Source organism: Etheostoma spectabile, chromosome 11 (genome assembly GCF_008692095.1).
Source record: "Etheostoma spectabile isolate EspeVRDwgs_2016 chromosome 11, UIUC_Espe_1.0, whole genome shotgun sequence".
Classification (NCBI taxonomy): domain Eukaryota; kingdom Metazoa; phylum Chordata; class Actinopteri; order Perciformes; family Percidae; genus Etheostoma; species Etheostoma spectabile.
Window position 1 is genome coordinate 6,559,185 of NC_045743.1, and position 14,827 is coordinate 6,574,011.

The following is a 14,827-nucleotide window of genomic DNA, read 5'->3' on the forward strand; positions in this document are numbered from 1 at the left end:
GTGGTTTGAAATAGTTGCCAAACTGTGACTGTTTCTAGTCTTAGAGCTAAGCTAAGCTAGCAAGCTTCTGGCGGTGCCTTTACATTCGCCAGACAAACATGAGAGTGGTTTCATTCCTTTACTCTAATTCTGGGCAAGAATGTCAACATGCATATTTCCCAAAATCTTGAACTATTTCTTCCAAATGAATTCTTAAATAGAAAGAAAAGAGTAAATTTGACACAAGTGACAGATGTAACCTTGGCCAAATCAAAGAACAATGCAAATGTAGCATTAAAGTCACACCTCTAGTGAAAGTACATTAGAATTGGCTGTCCGTGTGTGACTGCTCATATGTGCTGTTTGCCCTCACCACATAATTACTGCCATTTGAATACACGTTGGCCTTTCAGCAAGGAGAAATCAAACCTAAAAAATTCCCATTATATAATGCAGCATGTATCTGCAGGCTGTGAAGCAGAGAGATTTTCCTGGGTTAATACTCACACCCCATACGGCAGACTAGGAACAGAGGAGGAAGCTGTGCTCTTTGAGTTTTGTCTGTGACACTATGTTCGCATCCCAAACTTCAGCAAGTGGCTTCAGACCTCGTGCTGGCTCCTCTTTTAGAGAAGGAATGAGGCTAGAGAGACGAACAGACGAACAAAGCAGGTACAATATTTACACCTGACTTCATGACTGTTTCTTCTGTGTTTATTGGTTTATTTGTAGCTTCTGGAAATCCAGATTGCTGTGAATTGTCTCCAAAATAAAGCACAAATCCATTCTTTTACAGTTTGTCTTTGCTTGAACATACTTCAGAATCATTAGAACAAAACACAGAAAGGCTTTAAGCATCTAAATATTAGAATTTAATTGTTTGTAAGCTTTTTTTAAATCTTGCTTTATAGGAATTTCTCCATGCCCGGCACTGAACACAGCACAGACAACAGAGCTGTAAACCTAAAGGATCACACAGTAAATAGGAGCACTCTGGACGTTTACTCTGAGCGGAATTGCCATTGATCCCAGAAAACAATTCCACTTCCCCTCCCGTTGCCGAAGAATGCTTCCCAGCAAAAAAAAAGAGCACCATGGTTGTAAGAAGAAAGGGGGAGTGGGGGGGAGGAGATGGAGGAGGAGAGACAGAAGGGAGGGCCGTGGGGGGGAAACACTCTCTTGTGATGCCCCTGCTTTTCTTCTTGTGCCCCCTGAGTGGACCAACAGTTTGGCGTTGGGACGATGCTGAGCTCAGACGCCATCCTCAAGAGCCAGATGCTTTTGAGGTTCACAAGAAGAAGAAGAAGGTAGTCCCACCATTGTACTGAGCCTGTGGTCCTCTGCTCATTTCTGCATCATCACCTGCCGTTTGTCCGTTGATTTTAAGGAAGAAGTGTCCCATCAGATAAGGAGCCGCTACAAAAAAAACACAGCCTTCCAGACAACTTTCCTGCAGCAAAAAAGCAGGTAAGCCAGCAAGTTATCACAAAACTACAACAATTGAAATATTAAAATGATGCAGACATTTAGAGAAACATTTTGAGCATCCTGATACAAAACTGCCGGGAAGGCAGGCACAGCTGTCCCCCCGACTCGCTCTCACTCCTTTCATCTTGCTCTGTCTGTCTCTCTCTCCTCGCTGCTCATAACTCTCATAAGAGACAAAGATATTCAAACAAAGTGCAGCACTGCAGACCTTAAAACACAGAGCCACCAGCAATGTGTACATACTGTAAGATGAGTTGTTACCTCTGTGGAGTCTCAGGGACACAGGCTGTTTATACAGTTGTACAATAATCTGAATTGACAAAATGTGTAAGGACATATGTATTAGCTAATTTGCCAAAACGTGAATGCTTGAAAATTGGTAAAAAGAACTAAAAGGAAAATGCACACAAAGGGGGTGAAAGCAACACACTGATAAGTCTGATGCAATCTTTTTATTTTAAATTCTATAAACTAGTTTTAGGAGAAATATTCAGATTATTTACTTAAGTAAATGTATTAAAATCCCAGTGTCAAAGTCTTGTAATAAAAAATGTGTAGAAGTGTTATCAGCGAGTGTGAATGTAAAGTACTTAGTGTGTAGGTAAGATGACCTTAGTTATTGCTACATTGGTATATACCGTACCATTGGATTATGACGACCTATACATTAACGTGTAAGGAGCATTTTAATGCGCTGGCTGAGGTGGAGTTGATTCTGCCCATTTTATACTATTGAGTAGTTTAATTTACTGTGTTTAGCACATGCAAACAATGTATTATTTCTACGCTCATATACGTGTTTTACCATCTATAAACCTGAAAAGTAAAAGTAACCGTAGCTATCAAATTTAGTACAAGTACAAGTGAAAAGTAGCAAAAATTGTAAATATTTGTGCAAAAAATTACCTCATTACTGTGCTAGAGGTACAGTATATATGAGTATATATGATTCTAGACAATATTTCAAAAAGCAAATTATAACTACAAATTATAACAAATCTTAGACTCAGTAACTTCAAGTCTTCGATCTAAGTCTTTGTCACTGTTCTCTTGTTTGAAACTAAAGAAATAGCAACACTGAAAAAAACATTAATGTAAATCCCAGCTCCCAGTACAGTCATAAAAAATACTTTATATTTCAGTGGAATCAAATACAACGAGCTAAACAGCAGGTGATTCATGTAAAGCACCAGATAAAAGATTACAGCCTCACTGATCAAATGATATTGTGCCCATTATCAAAAATGGATTTACATCACTAACTACTAACATAGTCTCCAAAATAAATAAAAAAAGATAAAATACAAAATACAAACACAAGACACACATTTAATCTGTCACTCCCCCAAAATAGCAGACATCCAAGAATTTTAGTCAGGAGTGTGTTAGTCAGAATTGTCCTCCATGAAACACCTTGCAGCTGTCTGGCCTGAGGGCTCCAGTGTAATGCCATATGCAGCAAAACAATAGATCATAACATGGCTGTGGGTCTGTGTACAGTAGTGGGCAGATGAAGAGCCAGACAGCCATGTAAGGTAGCAGGCAGCACATCGGCCCGCCGGCTTCTGCTGGTGTGAGTGATATATGGCAGCCTAGATCCATGCTGGCCTGCAAGTGGTGGCAACAGGTGACTCGCATGAGTGGGAGGTATTCTCCCCCTCATCCTGCATCAGATCCAGTTTGTAGGTCATACTATCCCTAAGTCACCCTCCACCATGCCAATACTGCTAAACTTAAACATGCTTTTCCTTGATTGTAATCCCGGCACACATGGGAGAGATACACACACCACCCCTGCCTGCAGCCAAACTGCTGCAACGTATACTGTGATTGACCTTCAACATGTGTTAAAATTCAAGTTTAAAAGCCATGCTTCATTTATATTAAAGCATGGCTTTTGAGTTTGAACCTTGACACATATGTGGAATAAATAAACCTACTGTTTTCTTTATTAATCACTACAGTATGAAACCGCGTCATTCACAGAGTCAAAATAACAATAAATAACAATCACTAAGCTGAATAACTGCCGCCTGGGTATGTTTGGCATCCTGTATGTAGGTCTGTTGATGTCAGCTGAGACTGATGCAACCTGTGTATAAATGCGTTGGCGCAGAGCAGTTGTGGGGTTGGATTGACATTTTCCTTGTGCTCCGCTGTGGCTGTGCACTGAAACATTGCTGAGCTGTCACACCACTGTAAAGTGAACTGTTACTGGCAAAGATATGTTGGTCATAGAGCTCCTGGCAGGGGCTTTTTGTTTGGAGGTCATTATGAGCTGTGTTAGAGTTGGATCTACCTTAGTAACTCAATCAGGGCATCTCTTTTTAAGGAGAGAAAAAATATTTACGTATATATAGTCGGACAACCACACAAACGGCATACAAGAAACGATAAGTCAGATAACAATCAAGTGACAAAGGGAATTTTAAAAAACAATTACAAAAGTCATAAAAACTTCAAACATAAAAGCATTATATCCAATAAGGTAAATAAAAGAACTTGAGAAAAGTTTGCAGGTCATTTAATTAATAAAAGGGGCAGCTGAAATATTTCTTCTTGGGTTAAGTAGTTAACTTGTACAGGATTTTAATGAGGGAAGAGAAATAAAATAGCTTGCGAGCTTTAACAGAGAGTTATAGATGAATATCATGAGATGATTATTCATTTTAAACCGTCCAACTTTGTGATACAGAGAGCAATGATGACTGTGAAATGTACAATTACTGATAATGCATAAAGCATATTTCTCCAGAGATGAACATACTACATAAGTCTTTTTAGTCTTTCTTGAAAATTTTGCAGAGATAAAGTAAAATGGTTGGTTTCCTAATTTTGAAAAACAAAACAAAAAAACACTACCAGAACATTAGAAGTGATTAAACTCCTGACATGAGATTGCAACATTAACAGTGGTCAACAAAAACACACCTCAACAAGAATGTATCAGGTAATACAATTCTCAAAACCACATGTATTGTTATCATAATTCACTCAATGCAAAGATTATGCAGCCATAAAGTCATAATATACAAACAAATCTGATCTGGGAGAAATGATCAGGCCATGTAGTCATAAAGATGTCCTATGAACAGAATTTCCTGAGGCCAGCCAGCCACATTTGGCTCTCCACATTTTTTTTAAATGGCCCTCCAGTGTGAACCTGTGTGGCCAAATTTGTCCCTCTAGAATATACTGTATGTCAAACACTGTAGACATTTTCCAAGAAAATAAATTAGTTTTCTTTCTTACTTTCTAATGAAAACAATGAATTAGTATGTCAGGTAATGTGGTTTTTAAGCCAGCGAGGTGAGATCACTTTCGAGATTGCTGAAAAATGTACCTCATCCCTAGCAAATCCTCTCGGACACACATAAAAGTACTTAATGCACAACACCATGTAAACACTGTTACCTCCACTGATGTTAGTCTAAACATGTGCCATTAAAGGGGAGCATGCCAAGAAAATGCATACCTTGCCATCTAAATGCCTGTGTGTTTATGAGGAAAACGCAGAGCAAGCAGTGTATCCTGGTCCTCTATGAGGATCCAGAGTCTGTCAAACAGGGCTTAGTGCTGAAAGGTGCTGATCACTGAAAGAATGTTTAAATCAACCCTGCCCCCTGTTGTCCCTAGCCTGAGGATACACTGCAGGCTGTGGGGAACCAGCTAGTTTTTGGAGAATTCAACTTTTAAACTCATCGATGTTTAATCAGCAGCGGCTTTTTATTTGGTCTGAAAAATCTGTTTTGCTATTCCGAGAGTTAAAAACTCCAAACTGTCCATCTCTGCACTCTTATGTTATGTTTCAGTTAAAGATTGTACTCAATGATTCTGTTAGAGACATGAATCTGAAACCATTTTTTTATGTGCCACTGTACAGCAATAAAAACATCTCTTAATAATCCCATAAAACTTCCATTCAGGGGTTTCTCCAGCCTGAGATGCTGCCACAGTCCTGACTGATTCTTGAACCAGACTCACCGCCCTCTAAGGCAAAATTGAGGGCAATCCAACAGACCAGAGGATTTATTGTTGTGTTGCAGGGCAGAGAAAACACACAACATGAATTCCTGTTGCTCTGCAGTGAGTCACAGCAGCAGCCTTCGCTTCACACATGATGCAGTTTAATAGCTGGTATTTCTCGCTTCTCTGGGCTGCCTGGCTATTATCCAGACTAGCTTAGGGTCAGTGCATGCAGATCTGACTGTAAATTTAAATACAGCCACGTTTAAGAGTTGATACTGAAGTGGTGAAATGACTGTAGTTCTTGGCTACAGTTCATACAAAGTCTACTTTTTTGCTTACATTATCACAATATCTCTCTAGCACTTGTTCCATGGAACTCTCACCATCACAGTTCCTCGGTGCAGGACACACACACAAAAGAACACACAGAGAGAGACAACTCAGTGGTGCATAATACTTCATTTGCGTAGTTTACCATTTTGAAATACGTTACAACCAGATTGTCCATTACTCTGACACAGATTATAAAGAAATATGATAGCCACGATGGTCTACAGGCAAACCAGACCGCTCAGCGAAGGGCTCAGCTGTAACCCCTCCGCCCCCCTGCCTCCTTTTAATACCTTGTTCCTTTTTTCCTTCGGAAATCATATTGTTTGAGATTGTTTCCTTTGAGTACAGGAAGAGGCTGTTGAGGGAAGGAGACAGAGACTAAGAGACCGTTCATGGTGCCCAGAGGATGAATCTTACTAACTTTGGTGATTATCACCTGAATTTCCATCAATCACCACCATGATGTTTGCCTGTGGTTTGACTATTGACTGGGACATGAAATATGGTACAGACATTCATGTTTCCCTCTGGATGATTTGTAATATGTTTTTGGGATGCGTTGACTTTTCATCTAGCACATTGTTTAATTTTTCTTAGCCTTATGACCAAATAACAGCAAAACCAATGACATTCCTATCAGCCTCAACTGTACTATTCAGCGATAATTAGCAAATGTTAGCACGCTCACACACTAAACTAAAATGGTGAATACAGAAAACATTACACCGGTTTAACATTAGTATGATAGCATTCTAGCTTAGGCAAAGCACTGCTTTGAGCTAAAAGTTTAAGTGCATAATCATGAAGCTCTATAGCATGGCTGTAGGCACTTAGTCTTGTTTTTAACATTAAAACTTACATGTTAATGCAACAGTGATAATAATCCAACAATATCATAACATGACACTATGAAAGGTACCATTCTGCAAAGTTAGTTTTGCTGTTGATACTTCTATTTTACACATATATACTAAGTTTTCTTAAGTAAACTTTTGAAGATGGGACTTTTACTTGTAGATGAATATTTTTACATAGTGGTATTACCGCTGAGGGATCTGAATATCGTTGCATCACACCAGTGACAGATCAGTAAACCTAAACTCTTTTCATGTTATCACATTTTACCACTCAATAGATGACAAATGAAGACATTGTTTTACAAAAGTAGTTTTATTGTCTCCCATCTAGATCACTTTTTACCGTATTCTGTACTTGATACCAAACATTTAGAAGCATGTTATGATAATGATTCAAAATAATCCGAGACTATCTCAAAGGTTAACTTTGAATTAGTCCAGGGGTCTGTCTGCACAGGTGAGGAAAGCCTGTTGTCAGTGTTAGATGATAGGAACATGGCTGCTGTTGCTGTAATGTGTACCATCCTGCTATTGTGCTGGCTGGACTTGCACTCCCTTCCTCCTCCAGCTCTTTGCCTGTTTATGATTTACTTCCAGTTAAGCTCATCAGCTTTATCCGAGAAGGGCTTCGCCCCAGTTCACTGAATAAGACGAGGACCCGTTTCACTTACTCATGAATCCAGCTGCTCTCCAAATGTGACCAGTGACCAGTCAGGGTATTATGTGCATGTTGGAAAACAAGTGTCAGACCACAAACTTTCCTGTGCTATGTATTGGTGTATCAGCCTTGGGCGTGGATATAGGTTGAACATTTTCTTGCCCATATGTTCAGATGGGGATGTTTACCATCCCTCCATGCTTCACAGATAAAGAGCACAACGCTCTGATTTTCCATCTTATTGCCATATATATACTTCATAGAGACAATGAGGGAGGGGGAGACAGACTGAGGGTCATTTAGACCAAATCTCTCTCTCACACATAACTAGTGTCGGCCAGGCAAGTCAAAGCCTTGCACAGTGGACTACACAATGGGAGTAACTTATTATGGGAGCAACTGCTCATGGATATGAGGTGGTAAGAGAGAATATTAACTCCCTGTTTGGCTTTTTTTGACACTTTGTGATTGTAGTGATTAGACTGTATTTCCTACCTGGCACACCATTAAAATAATAGTTTGTCTTAACTCACAGCTTTTGAGGAATGTATGCTATGTTTTTATAACATTGCCAAGTAGGGCCGTAACTTCAGATGTGTGACATGTTGGAAAAACATGTCAAACTGTTACTTTTAGCCCTCCTAACAGTTATAACTCATCTGTCTTTGATCTGTAATTGCACAGTAAAAGCTGGCAGTAGGTAAAGGTACAGAATGCATTTAGATGTTGGAGGTGAACCCTCAAAAGAGTTTGATGTGTTTTCTTAACCCCTCAATTATGGAGGTCAGTTACTTATGGCACCCATAAAATTGTCGGTTGAACTGCCTTATAGGGTCATTCTTCGCTGACACTCACCAGCCTGTCTCTGCCATGTTTGGGCCTTACCAAACTCTCCCTAATGCTGCAGGTGCACACACACACACACACACTGAAGAGGGGGACATATCTGATTGACGCTCTCAGATGGATCTAGATTGCAACGTAGGAGTTTCTTATTATCGCAGAGGACAGTGAACATCAAAGCTGATGTTCTATAGTGAGTGAAGTCTGTTGGTCATGGTCCAAAACAAAGATTGCAGCTCATGGCCAGGTCACAGCATTAAAAGGACAAAGTATCCTAGCTTTGACTTGCCCCTTGGTTGCTTGTTACCCTAGCTGTCTGTCATACATAATTTGGAATTGGACATGGGAAATGTAAACACACATATTACAATATTGAGTCATTTTTCTTAAAACAACCTCATTATTTACTTTTACATGACTCTGAACTTCCTCTCTCTCTCTCTCTAGCTCATGGGAAATTGGTTGTTCTCATGCCACGGTGTCCAGTGCTCAAGCAATTCACAGGCAGATAAGCTATTTTTATGCACATGATGCCACACACACATGCCCAGGTCATTTCATCTGCAGGAATATAGAGGACCTACAGCTGTCTATGACTGATTGTCTGTGATTCTATTTTCTCCTTTTTACCGTGAACTCTGTTCTGTCCATCCTCCCCCTCTTTGACTTCACCTTTTCACCTCTAGTGCACTTCTTTCGCACACTCTCTCCTCCCTCTTCAGTCTTTGTGTCTCAGGTGTGTGTTCGGCTTGTGAGCAGTGATGGGGGACTGGAGTCTCCTGGGGAATTTCCTAGAGGAGGTCCAGGAACACTCCACCTCGGTCGGAAAGGTCTGGCTCACCGTCCTCTTCATCTTTCGCATCCTGGTGCTGGGCACAGCAGCTGAGTCTTCCTGGGGCGACGAGCAGAGCGATTTCCTGTGTGACACTCAGCAGCCCGGTTGCACCAACGTGTGTTATGACAGCGCCTTCCCCATCGCCCACATCCGCTACTGGGTGCTGCAGATTGTTTTTGTCTCCACGCCGTCCCTCATCTACATGGGCCACGCCATGCACATTGTGCGCAGGGAGGAGAAGCTGCGGAGGAGGGAGCAGGAGGAGAAGGAGGAGAGGGAAGAGAGAGGGGAAGGCGGAGAAGACCTGGAGCAGGAGAAGGAGTACCTCCAGCAGAAGGAGAACAGAAAAATTATGGTATCTGATGGGACTGGCCGTGTTCGCCTGAGAGGAGCACTGCTGCAGACTTACATCCTGAGTATTATGATCCGCACAGTGATGGAGGTGACATTTATTGTGGTGCAGTACATGATCTACGGGGTGTTCCTCAGTGCGTTGTACCTGTGCAAGGCCTGGCCTTGCCCCAACCCTGTCAACTGCTACATGTCCCGGCCTACAGAGAAGAATGTCTTCATCGTCTTCATGCTGGTGGTGGCCGGTGTGTCTCTGCTGCTCTCTGTGTTGGAGCTCTACCACCTTGGCTGGAAGAGCGCCAGGAAGTGTTTACTCAACAAGAAGATGCAGAGGAGCAAACACATGGCTGTGACGGTGGCCGTGTCTGCAGCCTTGGAGCCCAACAGCCCACCTCTGCCCACGGCCTCCTGCACCCCACCTCCTGACTTTAGCCAGTGTCTGGCAGCACCAAGCTCCATGAATCCCATGACGTCTTTGGCCTCTCATCCCTTCAACAACAGGATGGCGCTGCAGCAGAACTCAGTCAATTTGGCCACAGAGCGGCATCATAGTTGCGACAACATGGAGGATGAGGAAGATTTCCTGAGGTTGAGATACGACCAAGCGCGCACAGAGCTGCCCAACAGCTGCTCCGCATCGCCTCTGCTACACTCCGGCTACATGAAGGACAAACGCCGCCTGAGCAAGACCAGTGCAACCAGCAGCCGGGCTCGCCAGGATGACCTGGCAGTATAGACTCACAACCTGAAATAGTGGCAGACAGGGGGCAGGGGGGGGAGCCTTCAAAACCAAAGAGAAGGGACAGAAAGATCAGTTTAGAAAGACCCAAAGAGAAGTCAATGTGTGATTACTGCAGAGCGAATGGGTAAGAACGTGAGCACAGGCTACCTATGCAGCTCTGGCATTGAAGCCTGACACTTGAATATAGAAGATGGACTAAGTGTTCACTTTAGAAAGAGACACTGAGATCTGTGAGTGGACCATGTAAACTTGACATGTGTGAGCTCTATGAGCGGATAGTGTTTGTGAAACAATCCGTCCCAGAGCTAAAAAAAAACTGACAACCAAACTGCAAAAGAAAAATAATTTTGAATGAGAACAGGGTAATAGGTGATTATTAATACCTGATAATTGCACATTTTATATTTTAGTTAAACAATTAAAGCCAAAAATTAAGAGAGATAAAGAGACTATTAAGTGGGAGTGCCGTGATGCTGGGTGTGAGATGACTTAGGGAAACCATTTCATTAGAAAGCAAAATCTGACACAAATCTCAACTATTCAATAATTCATAGGTTGTGACTTTCGATAACAGAACCATCTGTTTTCTTGTTAACGCTGCAAAAAGTTAGAGAAGCATTAAGAGAAAACAGGGACTTACTATGCAATAAACTGTGAAGCTTGCTGGTATATAAATTGGATTTATTGGTTTCATGCAGCATCAGCAATGAATCAAGGTAAAGTGCCTTAACAAGACGTGTGAAAATATATCTCTTTCCATATAAAATGTTTTCTATGTATATTTTTTCAAAAGCCATTGCCAAGACTCTACATCTAGATCAAGCCATCTGTTGACTTGCTAACCTGATTGCACTACACCCGCAGGTCAGCAAACATAAAATGAAACTAAAGAATAATCCCTTTACAATCTAAAAAAAAAGTGTGTTAAACTGTATTAATTAGCTACATATTTGATAGATATTTGCCTTTGTGTGTAGAATGAGAGAATGTAGCCTGTTTGCGTGAAAGGAATTCAAGGGAAAAGAAAAGGAAGAGGTCATGCTTGAATGCTGTTATGAGGAGATCCGGCCACTAGCTGGCAACATTGCACTTACGTTTTTCCGTTCTCTCCTGGAGCCAATGTGTACATTTTGAATTTGTCTCTATGCAATATATGATTTAGTTATAATGTCTTTGAATGTATTTCATTTAATGTCTGGTTGTTCTTACTATATGCAGAATAATTGAACAAGTTGTGTATGACAGCAGTTTGTAAATGAGCATCTACTCCAAATGGGAGTTTAATCCTACATATTTCCTACAGCAAATAGCATTTAAAACACAGAAATTGTGTCCATCTTTTTTGGTTCTTTCCCACATACCTTTATGTAATAAATGGCATCACTAACCCGTCACAAATAAACAAATCATCAACTCTACAATCTGGTCTGTTTTCCTCAAGGTGTGTGATGAATTCAAGTAGTTGTTATGCAACATATGCAACAATATAGATCAGAGAGAATTTACATTTAGACTAACTTGTACCAAATCAAAACCATGTGGCAAATAGGGAAATATTGTAAACTAAAGGTTAAGTTGAAATGAATAAGAGGAGATGTTGAAGAGCATAGATGAAGGGTTTCCTGCATTAGATGAGAATCCTATCACCACTTGCATTTACCAGTCTATTCTCGCCAGAATGGACTTGCAGGAGACAGACTGGAGAGGCTGTGCAGTATTTACACAAACAATCCCGCCATCTCTGCCAGGAAGCTGAGCGCTGATATCCAACTTGGTCTGTCACAAGCTGAGTGAAAAGCTGCAGTAGATGCTGATATTTTGTTTGTTGCAGATCAGATCCACCTCTGCAAAGTTACCCTCATTTCATCGTCATTGTATAAGATTATGCTATATAGAACACATACAGTATAGGCTATTTGAACAGTAGCCTGGATGATGACGGGTAAAGCTGAGGGGATGCTTTTATGCACTGGTAGGGGTAGTTGTCTGCTCTCCTTATTTATTCAAAGTGTAACCAAGATGAGCATTTAAAGTGACTATGTGTAACTTTCAGTTTGGGTTGATACAAGCGACCCTTTTGGACAAAAGCGGTAGTGTTTTACCACACCTGTTGTTGTAAGGCTCTTTTAGAGTCAGCTTTACTGGGAGGTCAAATAGTTGCAATAAATGTTTTGCTCAGATAGAAAATCACTTAAATACAATAAGAGAATACTTAACCGATGCATCGTTGCATTTCAAGTGTTGCATACAGTAGCCTGACTTAGCCTACTTTGGCTGTATTGTGAGCTAAACCGGGTGTTACTGTGTCAAGACCATAGACTATAAATTACTAATATACAGTCTATGGGTAAGATAAGCCAAAGCATGAGTGAGAGTTTGTAGCAACCAATCTAATAACAATAGGCTAACAATAACTTTGATTAACATAGGCCTTTCATGAAACCTAAGGATGCTTCACACCAGTACAGTGGTTCAAAAAGAAAGAAGTGGGCTAACACAAACACGAACTGAAGATGAATCCAAACTGGGCACAGGAGACATCTCCTGCTGCTTTTTACCTTGCTGGATACTCAAACACAGGCTTTTCCGGTGTTAGACCGAAATCTGGGACCCATTGGAGAGTGTGACTGTAGAGCTCATATACTTTAAAATTAGTGGACAGAGCTTGTGTGACGTCAACCATTGGTATGCGGAGATCTGCCATCCGTCATTGAGTTTGTCGTTACGGGCGCTGCCATCCTGGTTGTGGATGTGACAATGATTTTAGACGAGAGGGAGGAGTGAGGGAGGAGCTGCTTACACTCTACGTTACGTTACACACTTTCACTGACACGTGATAGCATCATAGCATCTAAAACCCCCTCTGCTTTATCGCTGCTTTTAAAATTCAAAAAATGAACATCATTCTGTGTTGCAGAAGACTTCAAACTAGCGATTTAGAAAACCACTCGTTATGGAAATGTTTACTGAGGTAATAAATCAAGTGAGAAGTGGGTCACTTTCTTCTACAGAAACCGACCTCCTTTTGCAACTGCACGTGTCGCCCCCTGCTGAAATTCAAATACAATGCAGGTTTAAGCACTTCTGCATAAAATAACTCGCAAACCGGATGCTTTGTCCATTAATATACAGTCTTTGGTAGAGTCACTCTGCCTGCCGTAAATTATTTTCTGACTTTGTGGAAAAAATCAGACCCAGACAAAGGCATTAATAAAACTATATTTAAAAAGCGTTCTTTTCACTCTTAATCTGGTTTGCTGTTACAGGTCATCTATGATCACCAGATGGAAAATTAAACTGTTTCAGAAACATTGAAAAGTTCCTCGTAGCTACTTTAAGATAGACTATGCTTCTCAGTTTTCAGTCTCTCATGCTGTCTTGTTATAGACAATACTGCAACTGTATAATATTTATTTCAATTGATTGACACATTAGAGCTTGCATATTAGAAACATCTGCATTCAGGATGGAAGGTGGGTATTATTCAGTGGTGAAAGAAGTATTCAGATCATTTAATTTATAAAAACTAAATCAAAATGTAGCTTGAGTATAAGCCGCCAAATCTCCTTTCTGAGTTTTATATGGTAGGCTATTACATAATACTGGACTATCACTTACTACTTTTACAACAATAATTTATAAGGTTATAATATATTTGGAAATTTTAATCTGTAATAGGCTATAGGCTAACTAGTAAACATGGCTGTCAAATTAATGCAGTGGAATACAATACATATACAAAATTTTCTTTTGGAATGTAGTGGAGTAAAAGTATGAATGAAAAACAAGTTTCAGTTTCAGTTTGACTATGAATAAACACAGCATCTCCTCAAGTGAAGTTCCTGTGACTTGCTTCAAAACATTACAACCCTGCATTTTCTGTTTTTTGGTTGTCCCAGGCTAAGTATTCTCTGTATGAATGGAAATGGAACATATTTATAGAAAAGTAGCCTATATTTTGCACGTAGGCAATGCAGTCATGAATACATGTGCATGTGTACAGTACTCCATCCATGAAAAACAGGGCACCCCAGAAAACCACAGGGTAGGCTAATTTGAGCACAGGAATTCACCATACATGTTTTTTTGTCTAAATATGTTGAATATTGAAAGACATAATTCTTTACATCAAAATATCTATATTATATGTCATTCATTTATTTAGTGCATAGTATGGAAGAGGATTAGGGCCACTGGTGAAAAAGGTATTTGAGTTCTGACTTTATTCTTAGAATTCTGACTTTATTTATTATTCTGAGATTAAAGTCAGAACTCAAATACATTTTTCACCAGTGGCCCTAATCCTCTTCCGTAGCATAGACCCACTATATTTCAGAATCAGAAGCCAAATCAGAAGTAGTTTATTGATCCCCAAAGGGAAACTCTGTGTTACAGTTGCTCAGATATTAGAAATATAAGAAATATAAATAAAGAAATAAAGAAATATAAGGAGTGTGGATATTTACATAGTTAAAGGTATAATATGATACAGTATTTACATAAATAACATAATTAAGGTGTTGCAATGGTGAAAAGTAATAATAATAATGATAATAATAGTAGCAGTTGAGTATTGCACACATTACAAGCCAGTGTTATTGCACAAAACAGATAATATTGTCCAGTTTCAACCCCTCTAAGTGTCTGTGTGTCAGACAAAAGTGGCAGATAACATTTCTAATATATGAATATGTGCCTGCCACAGGGGCAAATAGTAAAAAAAGTGAATCCAGACCCTGTATAAGTATGTGAGTCACTACACAAGTACACCC

General features: G+C 40.2%; 1 protein-coding gene across 1 annotated transcript; it reads left to right on the top strand.

Annotated features, from left to right (window-relative positions):
* The first annotated feature begins 1,154 nt into the window (after window positions 1-1,154).
* Window positions 1,155-11,480, top strand: gja5a (gap junction protein, alpha 5a). Its single transcript, XM_032529302.1, has 2 exons — window positions 1,155-1,446; window positions 8,814-11,480. The coding sequence occupies exon 2, from the start codon at window positions 8,889-8,891 to the stop codon at window positions 10,047-10,049; it is 1,161 nt and encodes a 386-aa protein (XP_032385193.1). The 5' UTR covers window positions 1,155-1,446; window positions 8,814-8,888; the 3' UTR covers window positions 10,050-11,480.
* Window positions 11,481-14,827: the final 3,347 nt, after the last annotated feature.

Coding starts and splice junctions, on each gene's coding strand:
- gja5a (XM_032529302.1), top strand. CDS start 8,889: ATGGGGGACTGGAGTCTCCTGGGGAATTTCCTAGAGGAGGTCCAGGAA.